Below are 25,753 nucleotides of genomic sequence, written 5' to 3'. Positions count from 1 at the left end.
TGTCCCTTGAGTACAATGGTTGCCTGTTATATCATTAGTATCACTTTTGTAATATAAAATTACCTTTTGTAAACATTTTTAGTACCTGCAGATACCAACTTTGTATAGAAATAACCACATTTTTCCTCAAGTTAAATGAACAAGTTCACCTTTAATTGAAACAATAACTTTTAACTCGTAACCAGACACAAACTCGGCCAACATTTTCTCTTTGTCTGTCACCATCACGATGTTTAAATCAATTTAAATCAGACACTTTTGCCACGTGCAATAAACTCAGCTTTGTCTCTCAACACACTTTTTCTTAAGCCGCCTCAATGTTAAAACACACCAGAGAAAAGGGGAAAAAGGCGGGTGGGTGGTGTATATGCGGGTGAGGCGGGTGAAAATAAATAAAATAAATAAAACACTCGACCAAAAGACTTAAAAATAAATATTTGAGAGTTTTACTTTCCTCTGCTGTTCTATATTACGGAAATGCCGCCCTCTAGTGGTGACACAGCATCATGACGTGGAGTGACTCGGAGCTCTTGATTTTTTTGTAATTTTATAATTTTATATTTTTGTTTCATCAAACATAAAGAAAGGACTGAACCAGAAAGCCTGAGGTTAGTGGGTGAATGTAGATCCTGTTTTCATTTTGTCTTTTGTTTAAATAAAAGAGAAAATAAAAAATGTATAAATAAAGGTGCAAATAAAACATTTACAAATGAATAAATAAAAATAAATGTATAAATAAAAATAAATTGCAAAAAATTAAATAAAATAAATAAATAAATGTATGAATGAGTAAAAATAAATGTATAAAATGTTAATAAATTGTAAATAAATAAATAAAAGTATGAATAAATGAGTAAAATAAATGTATAAATAAAAACAAAAAAAAACATAAATAATAAAAATAAATGTATGAATAAATAAGAGTAAAAATAAATGTATAAAAATGTAAAATAATATATATATAAAAAATAAACTAATAATAAAAATTAATGTATGAATAAAAAAAAAAAAAAAAATGAATACAAAAATTTACAAACAAGCATTTTATCCTTTTAATCTAACCCAGAATGTGCATTAATGCGTAATGTGTGTATTTTATTCACCATTTAATACTTTTCAACTATTATTCTTTTATTTATTTCTACTTATGTCATTTTTGCTCCTCCATATTATGTTAATTAAAAAGATTTGTGTAAAGTGAATGATGCAAAAGAAGAAAAATCACAGTAAACTCTTTTAAACTCATTCTCCATTTCCTTTTTATTTAGGCACAAATCTCAAATCTTGGCCACACGGGGGCGCTGTTTGTCCTTCACAACTTAAAAAAAACAACCAAAAAAACGTGTTCAGTCAGTTTATGGTTCAACACTGAAAAGGTTTAAAACATTTCGTTCAATTCTCAAACGACACTGGTTCAGTTTGATTATTACAAATCCATTTTTAAAGTTTCAACGTGGCACTTTTCTAGACGTCGTTCTGCCGTCTGCTCGTCTCCGTGGAGATGTTACAGCATGGCCTGGAATGTTCCACAAAACGGCATTAAACCTGGAGATCTCCAGAGGTCAGGGGTTACAGGTCAGATCTGTGGAGAGGCGATCCTGCTCACAGAAAGAACGCACGATTTTCAACATATTTTCATAATAAAACACTTGTAATTGAATGAAAATTTTGATCATTTAAATGCCGTACTGTGGAACATTCCAGACAAAACGATGACAAAGGGACTCCCTGAATTCTTGGCCGTGCGTCCGGGGTCTTTGTTTCAGTTCATTTCATAATCAGCAGACGGAATCAGAGCAAATATGAAGCTTCAGAGAGACGGAGTTTTTCTGTGATCTGTTAAATCCTGAAATACTGAACCTTTATTCTTAATTAAAGAAACTCAAAGAAAAGCTGGATGTGTTTTGGTTTCAGTTTCAGGTCTAAATTCGCACCGTCAAATCAAAAGTCTGTTTCTTCGTCCTGGCGGCAGCAGCTCAGGTGAAAAGAAAACACTTTGAGTTTAAAACTGAGCTAAGCCCCGCCCCTCGGAGGAAAAAACAAACTTTTATGATTTGGGAGTCCCCCTGGAGACGAGCGGGCGCCCAGAACCTTCACCAGAAAAGTGACAGAGTGCAGCTTTAAACCAGCATGGCAAAAGTAAAGGAGTTTTTTTCCAGCGTTTTCCTCACACATGCGTCGGGTTTATGTTTCTAGAATAAGGCTCAGTCGCATTTCACTGCAAAGAAATATTAATTCCACAAGATAAAATTACTCTTTGACTATTAATGAGATGTTTTTGACAAGTTTACACATGTTTATAATATTCTGAGCCAACATGATTTAAACATTTGAAGCTTAATAATGTTGAAATGTTGACATCTCGGACCCATTTTTGAATACAACTTCACAAATCAGGCTCCGTAAATCGTAACTTCACCTCATGTAGACAGAAACTGCTTCGACATGAGTCGTGCGTAAAAAAATACAGCGGGAAATCAAAACCCGGTGAGAGAAATTAGATATTTTTGGATCACATCGCACACTTTAAACCAAAAATATTGAGTTATTCAAAAAACTGTAATAACACAAACGCAGATTCTGTTGTCAGTGGTTATAAAAAGGAAAAGCAGCCAGTAGAAAAGAGGATTGGACAAGATTGTGATTGTCAAACCAGAAAATACGAGTATAGTTGAATATTGTAATAGTGAATATTTACCAAAGTTACTCAGGGCTCCATAGCAACCAAATATAACTTTATATTTGTCACATTTTTATATTTATATGTTGAATTAAGCCTCGTGCAGCCCTTTAAAATAATCCCACCGGTGTTCCTTCGATACAAAAATGTAAACCGGAAAAGAAAACCACAACATTTTTATGGAGAAGGGATTTTTGTCCAACTTTTCTATACGATATACACTAAATATTATATCATATTTTGAAAGTTTAACCCCTTAAATGCCAGTTTTTGACAGCAAAAGTCTCAAATTATGTGCAGAAAAAGTGAAAAAATTTACTTTTCTATATCTTGACTACAGGTACATTCATTATTACGGAAACAGGCCCAAAAAAAAGCACTTTAAAACTGTTCACTGTTATTGAAAACTGTGCTTTATAGTGAACTCAAGTCTATAGAGTTTTGGCACCGTCACGTGTCCCCATGGCAACGGTACCTACGCCGCCATGACACCGGACACACTATGTTATTGACTTCAGTAACATCGGAGAAACATGGGCAGGTTTTGTTGTGTATTTGGTTCTAGAGGCTCTGAAAGGGATAAAACGATTCGTTTCTTCACTGTTCCTCTGGAAATGACTCATCAGGATCAAACAAGGAAATTATCAGGAAAAAAACGGTAATTATGGTTAGAGAACATAAACCGCAAAGAGATTTCCAAAGGTAGTGAATACCTTGATGAAAGTGACGTGAGTGTGTCTTGATGGGACCATTGGAAATCTCTTCGTGGTTTATGTTTCTAGACATAATTCCCGTCTTTTGTCGATAATTCCCTTGTTTGATCCTGATGAGTCATTTCCAGAGGAACAGTGAAGAAACGATTCGTTTTATCCCTTTCAGAGCGTCTAGAACCAAATACACAACAAAACCTGCCCATGTTTCTCCGACGCTGCTGAAGTCAGTGACACAGTGTGTCCGGTGTCATGGCGGCGTAGGTACCGTTGCCATGGGGACACGTGACGGTGCAAAGCCTCAATTATTATTATTTCTGTATTATTAAAGAACAAAATAGGAGTTAGTGAATAAACATTTAACTTATTTCAACTTAAAAATCCCAAGTTTTCTAGAATAATATCTGTATTAACGTGAATTATAACAGAAAAATGTGTCGACTAAAACTATAAAATCCACAATTTAAATGAAAAGAAAAACCAAAAACTTGTGAATTTGAGGCATTATTCTGTGACAAAATCCTCTCTTCTATTAAAATTATTAGAACAAAAATGTATTATTATTATTTTTTTAAACGTGAATATTTAAGGGCCGTATTGCACTATTTTTCGTTTCCTCGTCGCAAACGGACGCGCCGGAGTCGTGTTTCGTTTCATTCACACAAGTTTAAAAACGCACAAATCCTGGACATTTAGTTTCGTTACTCAAACTGGAAACGCTCTGTTCCACCTTGTGATGTCATCGAGTGGTGATACAGGAAGTGCTCCACCGAGTTTTGAAACGGCTTCACTTCTCTGAGCACCAGCTTTTTTTTAAAATATCGTTTTGCATAATACAGGAACTTTAAATAAATGTGGGCGTTTCTGTAAATTCTATAATTGATTAATGGCTTTAAAAACTGATTTTCTGTGTCATTTTCTTTCAAAAATCAGTCCGTTCTCGTGCATGAGGAGCCCCGTTTGTCGCCGTGAGTGAGTGTAAAAACCGGAGCAGCAGAGAGAGAGAAACAGTGGTTCAGATCATGCTCGGGGCGGCGCTGTACAGAACTACGTCTCCCATGATCCTCAGCAGCGTCACCTCCTCCAGGCCGCCCACTCTGTGCTCGTACTCCAGCAGGTGAGTCCCGTCCACGGCCACTTTGAACATGTCCTCCTCCACCAGGATCTTCAGCTGAGGGACGACAGAAGAACAAAACCAAGAGTCAAAATGGATTTAAAGTCACGGGGTTTTCAGGTTTCACGTCAGCTAAGAAAGTGTTTCCCAAAGTTTTTTTTTCTGGGGACCCATATTTTAAAAGTCACCTAAGTTAATAGACATTATTAATAAATCACAAAATAAAGGTGGATTTTTGCATTATTGAACATTAATGAGGATATTTTATTGTATCTCTTTGAACAGTTACGATTACTCAAGTTTGAAACAATGAAAAACAGTTTTAAGCAGCAATAAAAGGATCCATAAGTCGTCTATTTGGACTTTAAATGTAGAACAATTCTTTTTCTTTTCAACATTTCAATTGAAGCAGCAATATTGGAACAAAATAATCAATAAAATAATTACAAAAAGATTAGAAATGATACAAAACATGTCTTAACGTTTGAACATTTCTAGTGAGGACGGTGGTTTCAGTTCGTGTGCAGGAGGAGACGCAGCAGCAGATCAGGAGCAGCTTCAGTCTGTTTCTGTTTCTGTTTTGTCTTCATTATTTTGAGCACAGAAAATAAATCCAAATTTACACATTTATGTAGAAGTGAAAGGAAAATGCAGAGACACTGGCCCTAGTGAGGATTCTGACCAAATGCTGATCCAGAATGACGCTGGATCACAGATCCATGTAGACCAGGAGTCCCCAACCGCCGGGCCGGGGACGGGTACCGGACCGAGGGTCGTTTGGTACCGGGCAGTAAAAGAGTGACCCCCCTATACGCTGCGTGGACTGTCCCCCCGCCCGTACACCGCACAGACCTAAACCAGGTCTAAGCCAGGGCTAAAACAAGTCTAAAACCAGGAGTAAAACAGAATTTAGCCAGGACTTAACCAGGCCACGTGGAGCGTCCCCCTCCTGTACACCACACGGGCCGCGTCTCTAAACCAGAACTAAAACCAGGACTAAACCAGGTCTAAACTAGGACTAAACTAGGATTTAGAAATATTGTTGGATATAAAATCAGTCCGTAGAGCAAAAAATGTTGGGAACCATTGATGTGTGAATGAAACAAAACACAACTGCAGCTCTGTTTTTGAGGAGGAAACTTTAAAACATGACTTAAAGTTCACAGGAGGCAGTTCTGCGTGATATAGAACCTTCAAATGGGAAAAAAGTTGAAAATAAAAATAAAAGAATTCAGGAAATAAGTTACAGTGAGTTAAAACTGAATATGTCTGCATTTGTCTTCAAAATGTTATCCAAAGTGTAGGGACAATTACGCACAAAGAAGGCATTTTTCTAATAGTTTAAACCTTCAATTAATAAAATAAAGTATTTTTTTTATAACTTAAAATAAAATGAAACTTGCCCCTGACACGCTGATATAATGTCCCATGATTTGGTGATGGGTCATGGACTTAAAAACAGAACAGGACATCAGGACTTTTACCTATGACGTCACAAATCTGGGAAATTCAAAATGGAATATGTGTGAGCGTTCAGAGGGAGAGGACGGACAACATTTCGATGAGGGAACGATGTTATAACATAGAGAAAAGTTCATAAAAGTCACATTTTCAGACGGTAAAATCAGGTACAGTTTTTTTTTTTACGTGTCTCACCTCAAACCTCTGGCCCTGCACGAAGGGAAAAGGCGCCTCTCGCTCCTCGGGGCCCCAGAACCCGCCCAGGTTTGAGTTCCTCACGATGGTGTTTTCAGGGAAGCGAGGATTAAAGTGGAAAACCACGTCCGAGCCCTTCAAGAAGTCGACCTGGAACCTGCCAAACGAACATCAGTGTGAGCTTCATTATCCCTTTAAGAACGATTCACCCACATTATTTGGATCTCGTCAGGAAACTAGCCCCAAAACTCCTCTAATATAAACAGACATTATTATTTGACAGATAAAATTATATGAACGCATCTTTATTTTGTCAACATCATGTTTAAATGATCAGAAAAAACTTATTTCTTATGTAAACTTTGCTCAACGTTCGGACAGAATTCTTCGAGTTTGTCGTCCTCAGTGTGGGACTCGGTCAAACAGAACTCTCCACTTCTTGTCATTTTCAACATTTATTTCAACTTTTCTTCACACACTGCTTCTGGATTTGTGTAAAACTATAATTACCACAGTTATTATCTCGCCAAATTAGAACTTAGGGCTACGTTCAGTCTGCAGGTTTAACGCTCAATTTCAAGATTTTTTTGTGTGAAATCTGATGTTTTTTCGAGCTCGTTCACATTTCCAGTTAAATGTGACTTGTATGTGACTCCAGTGTGAACATTAAACGGTCCAAAAGTGTCCCACATGTGACACTGGAGACACGACGACGTCAACCGCAGCGAGCGTCTCTGTGTTTACACAAGTTGAACAAACATGGACGCAGCATCGAGCACCTGGAGATTTTAAAGTTCCTCTCGTACCGGAGCCACAACATGAACAACTGACTTGTTTTAAGGAGGAGATTGAGAAGGAGAAGGACCAGGTTTTTGGTCGTGGTGTTTTGTGGAACAGAACGTTGAAAGGAACATGTGGATCAGTGTTATAACTTTTTTACAACCTCTATAGGTGAGTTTCATTGTTGACAAAAGCGTGCGTTGCATGCTGGGAATTATTTTGGTCGGCGGCAAGAAACACTAATTGAACATGACGGACGGAGCGAGAAAACACGTAAAGGGTATTGATCCCGGTTATTTATCCACTCTAACGGCAGAGGACCCAAGACCATTTGACCAGAAATTGGTCATAAACATCGACGGACGACAAATCACACTTTTCAACCCCGACAGAGTCTGGACCAAACCAAATTTCTGGTCTGAATCTCCAACTACCTGGACAAATATTCACTTGGGCGACATCCACAATGACTTGGTGGAAACTCCTGGGCCATTCACAGCAGAAAAGATGAAAACCTCCAAGAGTCTGGATGTGTTGTTGAACTTGTTGAGTCCACGGTTTGTTAGGATCTTCTACGTTTGCTCTGCGGATGTTTGAAAGTCGTTTAATTCACCGTTAGTGGTTCTTTTCACTCAGAATATGAAAAAGACATTTTCCTTCTTCTGTGCTTCTATTTGTGCATCTGATAATGCAGCAGGAATTTACCATCGGGGAGAAATACACGAGGTTACACACTGTGTTTGACGCTACCGTGTTTCTTGCCTCCGACCAGAATATTTCCCAGCAGCAACGCGGGCTTTTAATAACAATGACATCAGCTCAAACTCACCTATATCCTGTATCATATTTTGATGAACTTTTGCCAGTAATGAAAGGAATTGACCTTCAGTTGGTCATATTTTTGAAAAAAGTTCCCCCGGACTCAAAATGAAGTTTTGGTAAAGCAACAACCAGAATAAAACTGTCAGAAGGTTCATATCTGTTCAATCATAAAATAACCAAAGGCAATTTTCTCTTTAATAACACAGGAACAAAACACATCATCAGGGTAAAGATCAGATAAAATAGGCACTAAAAGTCCAAAAATGATGATTGTCAGTGTTGTTTATCAACGATGAATCGAATGGTTTATAAAGTGAAAGCAAGAATAGAAAGTGAAACTCCAGTTTATTATGATGTCAGTTCAACTTATTATTGATCCATTTTCAGTCAAATTGACTTGTAATGACCTTGTGAGAACTTAGCAGTTTCACATTTCATATCATCGGCTGTAATGTGTGTGTTAATGTGTTAATATTTTTTTGTTCCGGCGGGACTTTTTTAAAAGGGTGTTGAAAATGGAGTTTGATTTCTTCAATTATACCGAAAAGTTCATCCAAACATGATGCAGGACTTTGATTTTGGAAAAAAAGTTCAAAAAGTTATAACCCTAGTGTGGATGTGGAGACGGAGCCAAGAGTGGTGAGTGGAGATGTGCTTCACTTCAGTCACATGGAGTTCATTAACTATTTTCTCCTACTTCAGCGCAGAATAGTGACGTTTGTGTCTTGTTGATAACGTGTAGGTGGATGAATGCACTTTGGCTGTTCAGACTGAAGTCACATGTCAAAAGATCAGATATGTATCAGTTTCAGGAGCACATATCCAAGTGTCCTGAGTCACATTTGAAAAAATCAGATCTGTGTGGTTCAGACTGACATTAAAAGATCAGATACAGGAACATAGAGGCCAAAAAAATCAGATTTGGGTCACTTCAGTCTGTAGTCTGAACGTAGCTTTGGAGAATGGGCAGACACTCTTTAGGGAGCACCTGGCTGGAGGATCGGCCTATTGTGCAGGTTTTAGTTTAGGTTTAGGTAAGTCTACACATTTTTCATTTAGTACAAAGATGTGAAGAGTTTGACCCTGGATCAGAACAAACACGGCGTTTTGCATTTAAAAAAGGAAAGAAAAAAAACAACACAGGGATCGAAAAACACTGGATTTCTGCAAAATCAGCGGACGAAGTTCAACTCACAGACGTCTGATTTTAGTTTTAACTGCGAGACGACCCATGGGCTTCTCTGTTTCCCATGTGTCAGTGAAATAATCTGTGTGAGGAGGAGGTCACTGCACTGAGACATACAGTTACTCTACATGTACTCTACAAAGCAAAATAAATTAAGAAAAATTGATTTGGTGAAGTCTTTTTGGGTGAAAAAACGTGTTGGACATGGACCGTCTGAGTGAGCTATGCAGGATTTTCAATTTTTTAAGTTGCCGTTTGTGACATTTGCACCTTTATAAAGACACTGGTGTGAGTTTTCTGACAAACTTTTGACCCTTTTTCTTTCCTCCTCACCTCTCTCCTCCAGGCACAGGTTCCCCCACAATCGTGATTAAAAGTCTGGGCATAATTCCGGCGTGGAGCGGCAGGTCGAACGGCACCATCTGAAATTAAAAACAAAACACCTTAATGAATCCGTTTTATTAAATCTGTCCGTCTACAAAATGTGATTCTATAAAACAAAAACAGGCTCATTTACCATCGGCTGAAATCCACAGGGGACACGTTAGTCACAGAAAAGCAAACAAAGATAGCGGCTCTGTTATGTCATTGCTCAAATTAATTTATTGCAACACAAAATAAGCATAAAGACACATTTTAGTTAAACATTATGGTGTAGTTTCTGACCCCGCCCTGGTGGTTCCCCCGTTACACCCAATGACTCACTCCTGTTTAACTCAGCGGAAAAACGACTCAAAGTCCAGCCGATAGAAACTTACGCGTTTAAAGGTAAAGGCCCAGAGTATGTTCTAATGTTTTTTCCCTCCTCAAAAACAGAGCTGGAGTTGAGTGTTTGAGTAACTCTTTATTATTAGTCTGTCTACACCTGAAAAGCTCCAAATGCTCTGACATCATGAAGCATTTGTTTTCCAGCTCCTTCCACCTTTAGTCAAGTCGATATCGGCAATTCTAGGTCTGAAATCGTCAAAATGATTCTAGTGAAGGTGTGTGGAGTTTAAAAACACAGTGGAGCACTTCCTTTAACATGCAAAACCTGCATATTTAGGCCGAGTTCTTCCCTCAGATTGAAAACGTTTGTGATGTCATCCTGGAATTGTCAATCTCTACTGAACTAAGGTCACGTTTACACTGAAACGAATCAACGGATCGGAAACGATTTGCGTCCAGACTCGTCGTTTCTGTGTCCGTTCCCTCCACACAGTGACGCGAAACCGACTGAAACGCGAGTCACATGACCAGACTGGGGTCACAACGTCAGGTGAGCGATAAAAACAAGGAAGTGGAGCATTGTGTCTGAAATTGCAGCAGCCGATTTCGAGCCGAGGAAGACGACAAACGTGAAAGTTGTAAGTAGTAATAGTTCCTGTTTGTCTCTGGTTTGTTTAAACTGTTTTCCACAACATCGTCACACGACCGACGTCACGAACCCAGAGAATCAGAAGGAGCGAGTCACAGTGACACAGTGTCCAATCAGGACGAGACTCCAGCTCCTACATCAGAGTATCAGAGTTTTCAGGAGTCCACACGGTCCCCATCACATCTGGACCAACATGAACTCGTGGAGCTGGAGGCACCAGATCATTCAGACTCTGGAGACGTTTTCCATCGGATTAATGTGAACGAACACTGCACCCTACGGAAGCCGAGAGTCACAACAAACGCAAATGTGACAACACAACAAAAAGGAACAACAAACCAATAAAAGCCACAACAGAAGTGACTGCGGGACTCAATTTTAATGCAAACGCCGCGACAAATACAAACGCCACAACACATTAAAAAGCCACAGCACATTAAACCGATCAAGCGGCAAGTGAAGAAGAAGAACTACAACGTGAAAAGTAAAGGAACGGAGAAGTTGGAAACGTAAGTAAAAGTAATTTATTGTTTTATCGTTATTCGTTTCACGTTGTAGTTCTTCTTCTTCACTTGCCGCTTGATCGGTCCGTCGGAAAATAGAGTCCCACGGTCATTTCCGTTGTGGCTTTTTTTGGTTTGTTGTGGCTTTTTTTTGGTGTGTTGTGGCGTTTGTATTTGTTGCGGCGTTTGCATTTGTTGTGACCCCTCTCGGCTTCCGTAGCACCCGCAACCAAAACCACGAGGTAAAAGGAGCTGTTCGCCTGAAAAACGACCGCTTCATGACATCACGAGGTGGAACAGAGCGTTTTGAGCTTTGCAGATGTAAACAGACTCATAATAAAGAGAAAGTCAAACATGCGAACGAAACAAAACACGATTCCAGTTCTGTTTTTGAAGAGGAAACATTAGGACACGACGTAAACCTCACAGGAGTCAGTTTTGTGTGATACAGAAGCTTCAAACATGAAACAGTGAACAGAAAATGGTTAATAATAATAATAATAATTACAATATGCATGGGAGGGATGTTCAATGAAGCAAGGAAATAAAATGAAATTAAAAAATACTGATTTCTTGGGCAAGTCTGGCTTATTTAATCTTCATTTTTGTTCCATAAAGCAGGATTATCAAAGTCAGACTCAAGATCCCTGCTACAGATTCAGTTTTAAAGTAATTTCTTAAAATCTTAAACAACAATACAATATTATGAAGAATTTCCAGATAATTTACATAAAATTTAAATGAGGAAACTTATATCATGGACACAGCTGTAAAGTAATGACAAAAAACAGGTCCAATTTGGAACTAAACCAGGATTTGAACTGGACTAAACCAGGCTCAAGGTCAAGGACTAAAGATTATAAAGTTTTAACCTTGACTATTTAAAGGTGCATTGTGTAACTTTTCTGGTTGAGGGTCCGTCACCTGAGTCATTGCTCTGTCTGGAATGTTCCACAGTGTGACTTTAAGCAGCTCTACTTTACTTTTATTCAATTACACGTGGGTTTAAAGCTCAAAAACACCTCGAAAAACAGACATTCTGACGGTGAGCGGGGTCGCCTCTCCACAGATCTGACCCGTAACTTGGTCTGGTTTGGTCTCCGTGCAGATAGAAAGTTTTAATGCCGCACTGTGGAACATTCCAAAGGTCCAGACGAGGTTTAAACTAGGACTAAATCAGGACTGAGCCTCACAAAACCGAGATTTAAAGAGAAAAAAAAAAAAAAAAAACCTATGAAAACTGCAGAGTAATACAAACATACAACATGATCTTAACTAAAGATACAGTCTGTCACTTTTCTTGTAGAGCGTCAGGGAGCGGACCTGCCCACCAGAAAAGCTCCACAGTGCACATATATAACCCCGGGTGTAGACGGACTGCAGGTGCGGTTCAGGTCCGGTTCAGGTCCGGTTTGTGGTTTTCCTGCGGTCTCTGGGCTGCAGGCAAAGTGTGGAAACTCCCGAGACGACGAGTTCACCGGGATTCACGCGCTGGTCGGGAGGACTGTGCAAAAATATTAAAATATCAACATATCGTGTTGTTTAATGTGATGATACAGTCTGGATATCGTGGGCTGCTGTATCGATATATATCACCAAGAGGATTTTTTGGTTTATTTTACTAAATTATTTTGTTACAGCTACAGTTTTGTTGCTTTTTTCAGAAGAAGGAAACTTGTTTATGCGACACATTTGACATTTTCACTGTTTTGACGATTAAAATGTTTTTGTTTCATATGAACTTTGCACAAGAGGAAGTGATTTAACAAAGACTTTTAGTGTCACAACCATGATTTAGACTTTATTTTTTTAGTAAACGGTATCGAATCGATTTGAAATATATCATATCGAATAAAAAGTGCACTGTATCGAGGTGTGTATTGTATCGGCAACTTCTTAACGATACCCAGCCCTACTGGTCGGGAGGTCACGCCGTAGATTAGCACGTACAAGAAACCTTTCGGGAAACAACAGCTGCATTTCACACTGCGACCACTTTCTCACGCTTTTGGAAACCGTGGATATCTACAATGGTTAAGGACATTTGTGAAGCACCAGGAGAGTGCGAGGAGATTTTATTCTGAACCGGATCTGTCAATTCTGCGCGTCTGATTTCCTGTTTTCATGTGACTGGAACTGGACCGGATTTTGGGAGACAAGCCCAGCGTTGAGGAGACTTCTGTAAACTCTGATCACGCTCGCTGTGTGTGACGTCGTCGTTTCTCCAGTGCCCATGTGAGACACTTTTGGGGCGTTTAAAGTTCACACGCGACGTCACACACAGCGAACATGGACGCAGCATCGAGCACCTGGAGATTTTAAAGCTGCCAGAACATGAACAGATGATTTGTTTTAAGGAGGAGATCGAGAAGGAGAAGGACGAGGTTTTTGGCCGTGGAGTTTTGTGGAGCAGCGGCGGCAAAGTCCGTCAAAAGGAACATGAGTGTGCAGAGTCACAGAGTGGAGGGATTGATCTGTGCTTTACTGCTTCACTCACACGGAGTCACACACAATTTTTGTCTGATGAGAAGAACATTTGTGAACATTTGTGACACGTGTAGGTGGATGAATGTGACCTGGACGTTCAGACTAAAGTCACATGTCAAAAGATCAGATATGTATCGGTTTTAGGAGCACATATCCAAGTGTCCTGGGTCACATTTGAAAAAAATCTGATCTGTGTGGTTCAGACTGTGATTAAAAGATCAGATACAGGAGCATAAAGGAGGAAAAAATCAGATTTGGGTCACTGAACGTAGACTAAGTGTGTGTCCTGAACCTGGATCTATTAAAATAACTGGATAGTGTGTTGCTGCTTGTCGCTGTCTCCAGTTGATGTAGTGACTCTCACTGGTTCTTCAGCAGAAAAAATCCCCTGGGCCGAGAAGGGATTTTTCTCATAGACGCAAAGTAATCACAAACGTCTCGTGTTCATCTGAGAGGGCAAATAGAACTTTACAAAATGTCTAATTTTGGGGCAATTTTTACTTTTTTTTTTTAGGTCATAAATGTTTTCTCAGCTCAAAATCCTTCGGTTGTCTTAAAAAAACATGTTATAATCGTTCACGCCGGTTCAACTCTGCTCCTCTCGCTCTGATTGGTCAAAGTGATCACGAGACTGCGCTCCGTGTGCGAAAGAAAAGACTCTACTGCAGAAGCTCGATCGACCCAGAGCCACAGAAGAACCTCACCGGGCTAAAGACGAATCCAGAGACTAGAGACACTGAGCTCGGGCCAATGTGACTTGACTTGGACGAACATTTTAAAACCACGGGTCTTGGTCCTGAACCGCACCTGCAGACAGTGAACCCCGGGCCTGAGTCCATAAAACACAAGTGTTGAACAGCAGGAAGCAGGTGATTAGATTTGGTTACTCTGTTAAATTCCCCACAATGACAAAACGTTGATTAGTAAACATGAAAACAACATTTACACAGAAACATACAAATTCTGTGTGAAATTATCATATTGCACTTTAATTCCAAAACACCGTGAGCGTGTAAACTGTGTATTTTTATATTTTAGGCAGAGGTGAAGTGAAGTGCTGGAGTTGTCCGAGTGAAAAAGCAGTTGATCTTTCAGTAACGAGGAGGATAACTGGGCTGCAACACAAACAGAGGGATTCATTTGGAACAGTGGAGTTCAAACTAAACACTGGTTTATTTCAGAGAGTGAGTCCCCAGCAGCAGCAGCAGCAGCAGCACAAGAGCCTGCAGAGGAAAAGTGGAAGGTCAGAGAGGTTAAAGTAGAGTTTAGTTGAACTTGGGAATCACAGGGAGACTCTTGGTTTTAAAAACAGCCCTACACTGTTTGAGTGTCTATAGTTCTGACCCCTGTGGATGTTTTGATTAACATTATATCTTTATCACTTTGGTGTTAGAAAACTGCGGTGTCCAAAGGAGCTGACAAGGCTGTAGACGTCATGACAACAAAGAGCCACATGGACTGAACCAGGACTAAACCAGGACTAAACCTGGACTGAACCTGGACTGAACCTGGACTGAACCTGGACTGAACCTGGACTGAACCTGGACTGAACCAGACTGTGGGCCCTTCTTAACTGCAAATCACACTAGAGCAGAGAATTTTTAAAAATTTGGACCATAATGACGACGCGATGCTGCCGAATCCTACGAATATCACCCATTACGAACATCAAACTGGAGAAAGAAGTGCAGACGTCACAGAGTCACAGAGTCACAGAGGGCGTGTACGTCACAGAGTCACAGAGGGCGTGTACGTCACAGAGTCACAGAGTCAGAGGGCGTGTACGTCACAGAGTCACAGAGTCACAGAGGGCGTGTACGTCACAGAGTCACAGAGGGCGTGTACGTCACAGAGTCACAGAGTCACAGAGTCACAGAGGGCGTGTACGTCACAGAGTCACAGAGGGCGTGTCCCGGTGGAGCTGAAAACGAGGGGGGCCTGGGTCCACTGCACACGTCAGCGTTTACGAGTGTCAAAGTGAGAGCGACTCCACCGACATCTGCAGCAGGACGAACACGCGCAGCACTGACTCTGTCAGTGTAAAGTCGATCAAACTCGACTGAGGCGTTTCGTCGCTTGTATCAGGTCCACAGAGAAACTAACAGAACACACTTGTATTTACCTTCCACACAGGCTCACCACAGCAAACACACCATTTCAAAAGTACATTTCAAAGCACTAATTAACCGTCTTTCTGGAGCTGGGCTCTTTCACACGACACAGATCTGCCCCAGGAGCTCGATGTATTTTGTGCATTTACCATCAGCACAATAGATTCATGCTCTCTGTATATTCTGACGGGGATACACCCCCACGCTCACGTAGAGCTTCAAAAAACAAGATGGATCCTGTTCTCTGAAATCACCGCGCGCAGGACGAGCTGCTCCATATGAGCGTCGAGATCGAACAGTGGAGCCGCCCTCAGTCACTTCCAATTCATTCTAAAAGTTACATGTCCAAAAGTTGCAGTTTTTACACTTGTAAAGGACGAAATACACACCACAGTGGAGCCAGACCCTCAAACATGAATCGCTCCAAATAAAACTTCACAGGGTCAATGAAAAGATCTGAAGTTGATTTTGTGTAATGTGATGAAGTTAAATGTGTTTCGCTCCTGTACTTGTAATAAGAGCTGTAATAAGTCAATAAAATGAATCTCAGTGTGATGATTCCTGAGTTCAAGTCACAAAAAGAAAGTATCTGTGTCCGTCCGCTCCAGTGTGAGACATGCAGGGCTGAGGAAGCACCCGTCTCTTCAAATTAAACCTGTTTAGGCCCAAGAAAGTTAAAGAGTTTAAACCCCAGAGCAGAGCGCCAAAACAGACCAGGGCTTAAGTGCACATGACAGGAACTGAACTTGTGGTAAATATTGATCATAGTTTCAGACCAGCTGAGTGACAGTTTGCGGTGAAAAGTGGAAAATACAAAATGTGGCTTTGAGTTTTAAAGCAGATTCTTCCGTCTGTCATTAAAAACACAAAAGTCCATCCACAATATTAGGCACAAGTGTCACTATTCTGTTTGAGACGATTAAAAAATAAACATATATTTTGTAGAATAATGGTTTTATGGTGTTAAGTATTTGCATTTGAGTTTATTTAGATCAGTTTATTTAGATTTTGTTGCTCGGGAACAGTGAGTTGTGCGGTTTAACCTGTCATAAGCACAGTACAATTAGGTGTTATTAAAATGTTCCACTTCCCAGACTTCTTCCCTTAGAAAAAGCAAAAAAAGCAAAAAAAAAAAAAAAAAAAAAGCCATCCACAGACACCAGAGCGACAAAGAGAGCGTTAAAGCAAAGCCCCGTGTTCCCGTGTTTATCTGCACTCACCATAGGACCTCCGTACGGACCCACGGGGCCGGGGCCGGGGCCAAAGGCACCCGGAGCCGGAGGGAAGCCCCCACCAGCAGGGGGCCCCCACGAGCCGGGGGGCAGCGGGGGGAAGCCTCCGGAGGGGTACGGGGGGAAGCCTCCAGGGCCGGGGGGGAACGCACCGGGACCTGAGCACAGACGGAGAACAGCTCAAACACAGAATCATCATAATAATTTGGCATGAAACAACAACAACAGAAATATCGTGATCGTCAAAAGTCTGTCACGATATATCGAATTACACGTCTCTTTGAATCTGTGTTTCATTGTTTCTTCAATATAAAACCAAAAATAAGAAAACGAATAAATGATTTTCTTCATTATTTGTCTCCAAAACCAAAATGAAAAAAACATAACGATTAAATTTTTCCGTTTTCAATTTGGTGTTTAAATGATAAACGGAAAAAAAACACATAACAGACTGAACCAGGTCTGGTCCGATCTGGTCCCGGTCTCAGTCTCGGTCACAGTCCTGGTCCTGTTCCTGTTCCTGGTCTCAGTCCTGGTCCTGGTCCTAGTCACAGTCCTGGTCCTTGTCCTGTTCCTGGTCACAGTCCTGGTCCTGGTCCTGTTCCTGTTCCTGTTCCTGTTCCTGTTCTCAGTCCTGTTCCTGTTCCTGTTCTCAGTCCTGGTACTGTTCCTGGTCACAGTCCTGGTCCTGTTCCCGGTCACAGTCCTGGTCCTGTTCCCGGTCCTGTTCCCGGTCCTGTTCCCGGTCCTGTTCCCGGTCTCAGTCCCGGTCTCAGTCCCGGTCTCAGTCCCGGTCTCAGTCCCGGTCTCAGTCCCGGTCTCAGTCCCGGTCTCAGTCCCGGTCTCAGTCCCGGTCTCAGTCCCGGTCTCAGTCCGTTATTCATTTTTTCCATTTTTCATTTAAACACAAAATCGAAATCTGAAAAAACGAATCATTATCTGTTTTTTCATTTTGGTTTTGTTGTTAGTCGTTTTTTCATTTTCTTATTTTTGGTTTTATTTTGAAAAACTCATAAACGAACGACACACTCTTACATTTCTTTGCTTAAATGAACAGTTCTGGTGATTCTTATGACTTTCTTTGCGATTTTAAAGTCTCTTATTCTGTAAAACTCTTTGAATTACGTTGTTTTGCCTCGTCATGCTGCAGCAACAGCTAAAAAACTGAGGGAACTACACAGACCATGATCCTTTGCTGTTGTCAGTGCAGACGACACAAAGAAACAACTGTTATTAAGCACTTTTAAATCTTAAAATAAATGTGAATATGTGAAATCTAAAAGTATAAAAGACGTGAGTTCATATCGACTCTGAGCTTCCGTTACCTCCGGGCTGAGCTCCAGGGAAAGGCACGTTGGGGTAGGGTCCGGCCGGCGCCCCGGGTCCAGAGGGGAAGGGTCCGGAGGGGTACGGCACCGGGCCCCCGGGCAGCTGTCCTGGGACCCCCTCGGGCGGGTAGTGTGGAGGAAACTGCCCTGGAGCTCCGGGACTGGAGGGGAACTGACCGGGAGCTGTGGACGTGGAGATGATCGGGTTAAATGATGGTGTCAGTAATCAAGAAGAATTATTAAAGACACAGTGTGGAACTTTCTGGACACGGCGCCTGCATGATGGTCTGACTCAGCTGGTTTTACGTCACTTCATTTGGTGTAAATCGTGACCTTAGATTTTATTCACTCAACAGTAGGCGGGGACTTTTTTATTTAACGTAACAGTCGCTGCTGTTTGGTCGTGATGTTTGTAATGCTCCACTAACGAGGAGAACTGGTTTATTAAGCTTTTTCCAAATCCCGTAGGAAGAAGAATAACGTCTTTCCCCTTAAATAAATATTAAAAATTAAAAATTCACCAAACATTCTCTTTGTTCCGGCTTTAAATCCTCGATCTCGGGAATCGTCGCCAACACAGAATGTCTGTCTCTTCTCTGATTGGCTGGAGCCCGAACTCACACTTCCGAGGGTTTTTGTAAAACGTCTAGTGCAGGGGTGTCCAAACTACGGCCCGTGGGCCAAATGTGGCCCTCAGACAAATTTTTGTTGACCCTCAGGCTTCCAGATGAATTGGCCCAAATGACCGTGCATCAATTAAAAATGAACTTTTCACTGCAACTTTTTTGAAAATCTACCTCGATAAAACTAATAATGAATATTTAGTGTTTGGTTTTGAGGATCTCAGCATGAATAAAGACTGAAGCTCATTCTAACGTGTTAAACCTGCACATATTTCAGTTATTCATTGTACTGAGCATCAGTCTGCAGTAGGGCTGGGTATCGTTAAGAAGTTGCCGATATGATACATACCTCGATACAGTGCACTTTCAATTCGATATGATATATTTAAAATTGATTCAATATGGTTAAATAAAAAAGGCTTTTAAATCATGGCTGTGACACCAAAAGTCTTTGTTAAACCACTTCTTCTGCAAAAAGTTCCATACTGTGGCTTTAAATGGTGGTGTTTAGATCCGTACCTGGAGCTCCGGGGGGGAACTGTCCTGGGGCGCCGGGTCCAGGGGGAGGGAAGCCCCCGGGGGCAGAGGGGGCGCCGGGGAACGGGCCCGACGGAGCCCCGGGACCGGAGTAAGGAGAACCGGACGGGTACTGCCCGGGGCCCGGGGGCTGGGAGGGGGCGCCGGGGGCGGAGCCGGGCCAGCCCGGGTTGGCGGGCGGAGGAGCAGACGGGTTTGTGGGGTTTGTGTGTCCGATCTTTTTGGCCTCTTTTGGAGCGTCGTCTCCCAGAGCGTCTGCCAGCTACAAGAAGAGAGAAGAGAGAGAAAGAGGGAGGGAGAGAGAGAGAGAGAAGAGAGAGAGAGAGAGAGAGAGAGAGAAGAGAGAGAGAGATGAGAGAGAGAGAGAGAGAGAAGAGAGAGGGAAGAGAGGAGAGAGAAAGAGGGAGATGAGAGAGAGAGAAGAGAGAAGAGAGAGGGAGAGAGAAGAGAGAAAGAGGGAGGGGGAGAGAAAGAGAGAAGAGAGAGGGAGAGAGAAGAGAGAAAGAGAGGTCAGAGGAGAGAGAAGAGAAAAAGAAAGAGAGAGAAGAGAGGGAGAGAAAAGAGTAAGAAAGGATAGAGGGGAGAGAGAGTGAAAGAGGAGAAAGAAGAGAAAAAGTAAAAGACAGGAGAGAGGAGAGGAGAGAGAAAAGATAAAGAGAGAAAGAGAGAGGGGGGAGGGAGAGGAGAGAGAGAGAAAGGAAGAGGAGAGACAGGGTGAAAGAGAAGGAGGGAGAGAGGTGTAGAGTGTAGAAGAGTGAGAAACAGGAAAGAGAGAAGAGAGTAAGAAAGGAGAGAGGGGAGAGAGACAGAGAAAGAGGAGAAAGAAGAGAAAAAGAAAAAGACAGGAGAGAGAAGAGAGTGAGAAAAGAGAGAGGAGAGAAAGAGGAAGTGTAAAAGAGTGAGAAACAGAGAGGAAAGAGAGAAAGGGGAGAAAGAAGAGAAAAAGAAAGACAGGAGAGAGAAGAAAGTAAGAGAGAAAAGAGAAGAGAGAGAGACAGAAAGAAAGAAAAGAGAAGAGAGAGATGGTGAGAAACAGAAAGAGAAATGAGAGAAAAGAGTGGAGAGAGGGAGAGAGAGGGAGGGAGGGAGGGAGAAGATGAAAGAGAAAAAAAGGAAAGAGGAGAGAGAAGAGAGAAAGATAGATTGAGAAAGGAGAAAGAAGTGAAAAAGATACACAGAAGAGAGAGATGGAGAGAGCAAAGAGGGGGGAGCAGGAGAGATGGAGAGAGAGGGAACGAGAGAGAAGAGAGAGAGAAGGGGAAAGCGAAAAGAACAGTAGAGAAAGAGGAGAGTGGAGAGAGTAAACAACAGATATTCAGTTTGACTCTCACAAACCCGATCAGACCTGAAACACTGGAGCTGGTGTAAACAGACTCACTGAAGGCGTCTCGTCCGGTGACCTGAGCTACGATTTCACACTACGTTCAAATTAACACTGGAACATGTCGACGGGAACGGATCTCCAAGTCTCACAGTTCATGACGTCGTTTTCAAAGACCTGATCTGAGTTCTAAAGTCGTTTCCTCATCACAAACAAACCTGGAGTTGTGTTTTATTTCAGTCACGCTTTAGAGATGTAAACAGAATAATAATAAAGAGTTACTCAAACATGTGAATGAAACAAAACACAAGTCCAGCTCTGATTCTGAAGAGAGAACAACATTAGAACCTGACTTAAAGCTCAAAAAATTGTTACTTTAGGGTCCAGTCAAGTGTTAACGGAGGAAACAGGGTCAGATTTTTGACATTCAAATGTCTCTTATTCAGAAACTAGAGGAACTATTGAAATAAGTAAAGTATCAGAATGTAGGAAAGAGTTACACTCCAACAGGGTCAAGTTAAACCTGTGAGATTCTTTCAAGTTCAAGACAAAAAATTTAAAAACTCATGTCGGTAACGGAGGGAATGAAATATGCAGCACTTTTTGGTCAATAAATCCAAACAGTGATAACTCTTGGTTCTCACTTCCATATCCTTAACAAACTGGTTTGAATATTTGCTTCATATAGTTTTCTACCATATGGTACAAGATTAGGTTGAAAAACCTCTGACTTTTTGACTCATGAGATTTTTTATTAAGAAAGTTCATGGTAACGGAGGGAAAAGTAACGGAGGGAAAATTGTACAAACAAGTAGAAGGTGCAGGATTTTACATCATTTGTGGCTTTTTTCTTCTGAAAACTTTAATATTACTTCAAAATGAAAGAAACTATTTCTATAAAATATGTCAGTCCTTCCAAGCAAATTTTTATCATTTTAAATACTTTTTTTTTTTTTTTTAATCCTGTCCCTTCATCAACAGTTCAAAGATGGAATAACACAAGATATGATGAAATACAAACATTTATTTACAGGATTTTCAGGTCTTTGAAATTTGGGAAATAATTTTTGTTCCATGTTTCATTCATGGTCTGTTTAAAACAGATGGAACTTTAGAACCAAAAATGGTCCAGAAAAAAGGTCAACAGTTTGATAAACTCGAGTACATATGTATCTGTTCAATACACTTTTATATCAGATGAATTAACTTGAAGTTTTGGTCTTGTTGTTTACTTCTGCTGGACTGGGCCCTTTAATGTTGGTTAGGATTCGCACTTATTTAGAACTTGTCAAACATTTGTGTCGTTCTATTTTAGACCTTGTTTAGACCTGGAATAGTCCTTTCTTTTTTTAGTTCTGGTTACGATCTGGTGGGACTCGGAAGTCCAAATGTTTTCTCTGGTTGTAAAATAAAGTTTTGAGAACCATTGCACTGTACCTTTAGTGTCGTAAATATTGTGTTGACTCGTTTAATGAAAAGTATATGAGCTTTAATATGATACAAAAGCCTCAAGTATTGATGAAAATGACACTAAATTTACAAAATAATAAACTGGGACATCTCTGGTTTGTTGTGGTTGGTAATAATAAAATTGTGAAACGAGTGCGTGATTAAGGAACACTGTTACACACTCGGCACTAATGTGAGTCACAATAGTCACTTTTTTTTGTGTGTGTTTTGGTCGTTTTTTTAAGCAGCTTTTCTGTATTTTATCAAAACAAATGATAATCTGTGCACCTCTTTTCTGTTGGCAGGGATCAAACTGGTCAAAAATAGAAACATTTCTCGTATGAAACTGGGACAAATCACTGGTTTTGGATAAATCTGCTGAGACGGGGACACGGGCTCAAAACTGGGACTGTCCCGGGTAAACAGGGACGTGTGTGGGTCAGTGTCTAATCTGACACAAAATACACTGCTGGATTTTGACAAAACAAACGCAATTTATGATCTTCTGGTTTAGACCTGGTTTAGACCTGGTTTAGACCTGGTTTAGACCTGGTTTAGACCTGGTTTAGACCTGGTTTAGTCCTGGTTTAGTCCTGGTTTAGTCCTGGTTTAGTCCTGAAATACACCAGATATAGTCCTGGTTTAGTCCTGGTTTAGTCCTGGTTTAGTCCTGGTTTAAATACACCAGATATAGTCCTGGTTTAGTCCTGAAATACACCAGATTTAGTCCTGGTTTAGTCCTGGTTTAGTCCTGGTTTAGTCCTGGTTTAGTCCTGGTTTAGTCCTGGTTTAGTCCTGGTTTAGTCCTGGTTTAGTCCTGAAATACACCAGATATAGTCCTGGTTTAGACCTGGTTTAGACCTGGTTTAGACCTGGTTTAGACCTGGTTTAGACCTGGTTTAGTCCTGGTTTAGTCCTGAAATACACCAGATATAGTCCTGGTTTAGACCTGGTTTAGACCTGGTTTAGACCTGGTTTAGACCTGGTTTAGACCTGGTTTAGACCTGGTTTAGACCTGGTTTAGACCTGGTTTAGACCTGGTTTAGTCCTGAAATACACCAGATATAGTCCTGGTTTAGTCCCGGTTTAGTCCCGGTTTAGTCCCGAAATAGACCTGAAATTGATCTGAAATTGATCTGAAATTGATCTGAAATTGATCTGAAATTGATCTGAAATAGTCCTGGTTTAGTCCTGAAATAGACCTGGTTTAGACCTGGTATAGTCCTAGTATAGTCCTAGTATAGTCCTGAAAAAAATCTGAAATAGTCCTGAAATAGATCTGAAATAGTCCTGGTTTAGACCTGGTATAGTCCTAGTATAGTCCTGAAATAGTCCTGAAATAGTCCTGAAATAGTCCTGAAATAGTCCTGAAATAGTCCTGAAATAGTCCTGAAATAGACCTGAAATAGACCTGAAATAGACCTGAAATAGACCTGAAATAGACCTGGTTTAGACCTGAAATACACCAGATATAGTCCTAGTTTAGTCCTAGTTTAATCCTGGTTTAGTCCTAGGGGGGAAAAAAAGATCCAAAACAGAGACACCAGGGTCATTTCCTGCTTCAGTGAGTAGTAATTGAATTACAGTTACTTTGTTGAAATAAATGGATTACAAGGCGCTATTTTCCTGTTTTCACATTTTGGGCTAAACCAGGACTAAACCAGGTCTAAACTAGATCTAAAACCAGGTCTAAACCAGGTCTAAACCAGGTCTAAACCAGGTCTAAAACCAGGTCTAAACCAGGCTAAAACCAGGTCTAAACCAGGTCTAAAACCAGGTCTAAACCAGGACTAAACCAGGTTCTAAACTAGGATCTAAAACCAGGTCTAAAACAAGGTCTAAAACCAGGACTAAAACCAGGACTAGGACTAAACCAGGACTAAAGGTCTAAAACAGGTCTAAAACCAGGTCTAAACTAATCCAGGTCTAAACTAGGACTAAACCAGGTCTAAACTAGATCTAAAACCAGGTCTAAACCAGGACTAAACCTGGACTAATCCAGGTCTAAACTATACCTAAACCAGGTCTAAACCAAAACTAAAACCAGGTCTAAACCAAAACTAAAACCAGGTCTAAACCAGGTCTAAAGGACTAAAACTACTAAAACAGGTCTAAACCAGGACTAAAACTAGGACTAAAACAGGACTAAAACAGGAAAACTAAACCAGGACTAAACCAGGTCTAAAACTGGACTAAAAACTAAAACCTGGACTAAAACATGGACTGGAAAACGGTAAACTGTAAAACTGGTTAATCTGTAATCTGTAATCTTTAGGGGAATACATTTTTAAAAACAACCTTCCCAACACTGCAAAAGAACATATAAAAACAAGAAAACGTTCAGCTACTTACCGAAAAGTCCGACATGATCTGCAACGAAAGCAAAAGAGACAATTAAAAGCAAAGTTTACGGTGTCGTCTTGACGCACGCTGTCAAAATACAACTGGGAACTGTGAGCAAGAGTTCGGACTAATTATTTCCATTCTCCGACAGTGGGCAAAAAAAAAAAAAAAAAAAAAAAAAAAAAACTCCAGTCACCACGAAATCAGGGCGAAATTACGTGACAGATGCACAATAAAAACGTCACGGTGTGTAGATAATACTTTTCTTATACAAATATGAGTTAACTGTGCAAACACTCCGCCGCATGCCACAAGGAGCTAACAGTAGCCGCCTAGCTCCGCCTGGTCGCGAGCCTGTTTCAGCCTCTCAAAACGTAAATAAAAACAAACCGTGACTCGTTTTTCCGTTACCTGGCCTTGGGACGAGAGCCGAGAGAAGTGGCGACAGCTGCCGATTTACCCGAAAGGAAGTCTGTTCGCCGCTAATTTCATCTACCGAGGAGCATGTAGAGGACTACAGACGCTAGCTCCGGAGCGAGCGGCGACAAGCTCAATAAAACTACAACTGAGGAGTGCGGAAGTGTGACGTCATCCGGCGGGGGGCGGGGCTTCTACGAGTTCGGGAAAAACGTTAAAAATAGAATTAAATATTTTATTGTGTTTTTTTTATTTATTTTTATTTTTTTATAATTTGTCAAATTTAAGGGATTGGATACCCAGCACATCCACAATAAGACAGACTTAACTAAACACGCTTACAAAAAAAAATAATAATAATAAAAAAATAATAATAATAAGAAGAAGAAGAAATAAATAAAATAAATAAATAAGTAAATAATAATAATAATAATAGTAATTATAATAATAATAATAATAATGATAATAATACCCCCCCAAAAAATTTAAAGTGTTTCTCAATGCAGTAGCACAAACATTTACATACACATATATTTTGACATTGTCCAAGAGTATGTTGTTCTTATTTTACTGTGCTTTGTCCAAGTAGGGTTTTATCACAGTCCATAGGTCAACAGTCCGTTTGTTTTTTGTGTCCAACGATTGAGCCGCCTGCTCCATAGAAATTAAATCAAAAAAATCTTTGTACCAATTGTCTATCTCGAAGCACTTATGTTTGCATTCCTTCCAGTTCATCATAATAATACGTTTTGCTGATAAAAACCCCAGTGAAATATTTTATTTACTGTGTTGAAAAAAATGTTATACTTGAGCAAAATAACCGTAAAATATAAGTTATTTTTATAATCTTAAATGTTTGGTTTATTATTGAACAGTAAAGTAAAATTTGTTTACATTTTTCAGAGTTATACAAGGTTATTACTCGATACTTCGGTCGTTATGGCAACTCTACAGTCTACAATCTTTTTTTTTTATATATTTATATATTTTTAAAATTACACACAACTGGGTGCATAAACTTGATATAACAAACATGGCTGTGTGTCGTCAGCAGTTACATGTTGGGATGAGGAAACATAAACACAACATATTATATA

The 25,753-nt window shown here is 40.4% G+C and overlaps 3 protein-coding genes across 3 annotated transcripts in view; 2 read left to right on the top strand and 1 right to left on the bottom strand.

Moving 5' to 3' along the window:
* Positions 1–25,753, top strand: part of LOC129410510 (zinc finger protein 271-like) — a 688,773-nt gene that overhangs the window by 452,783 nt on the left and 210,237 nt on the right. The gene's annotated exons all lie outside the window — the stretch shown is intronic.
* Positions 1–25,753, top strand: part of crip1 (cysteine-rich protein 1) — a 116,379-nt gene that overhangs the window by 22,018 nt on the left and 68,608 nt on the right. The window lies entirely within an intron of this gene.
* On the bottom strand, positions 3,628–24,806 carry lgals3a (lectin, galactoside binding soluble 3a). Its single transcript, XM_055158925.1, has 8 exons — positions 24,651–24,806; positions 24,249–24,266; positions 19,109–19,388; positions 17,964–18,149; positions 16,627–16,796; positions 9,282–9,370; positions 6,161–6,317; positions 3,628–4,561 (listed from the first exon to the last, which is right to left on the bottom strand). The coding sequence occupies exons 2-8, from the start codon at positions 24,261–24,263 to the stop codon at positions 4,406–4,408; spliced, it is 1,053 nt and encodes a 350-aa protein (XP_055014900.1). The 5' UTR covers positions 24,264–24,266; positions 24,651–24,806; the 3' UTR covers positions 3,628–4,405.

The sequence above is a fragment of the Boleophthalmus pectinirostris genome, unplaced genomic scaffold (assembly GCF_026225935.1).
Source record: "Boleophthalmus pectinirostris isolate CB_2022bp ecotype Guang Dong unplaced genomic scaffold, ASM2622593v1 HiC_scaffold_10, whole genome shotgun sequence".
NCBI classification, from domain to species: domain Eukaryota; kingdom Metazoa; phylum Chordata; class Actinopteri; order Gobiiformes; family Gobiidae; genus Boleophthalmus; species Boleophthalmus pectinirostris.
Note: the sequence above shows the minus strand (reverse complement) of the source record. Positions and strands in the feature narration are given on the sequence as shown.

Bases quoted from the DNA above. Each gene is read 5' to 3' on its own strand.
- lgals3a (XM_055158925.1), bottom strand. The intron at 9,371-16,626 runs GTGAGTGCAGAT...TTTTAATTTCAG, and splicing joins GTCCGTACGGAGGTCCTATG to ATGGTGCCGTTCGACCTGCC. The intron at 4,562-6,160 runs GTGAGACACGTA...GTCGTCCCTCAG, and splicing joins TGCAGGGCCAGAGGTTTGAG to CTGAAGATCCTGGTGGAGGA.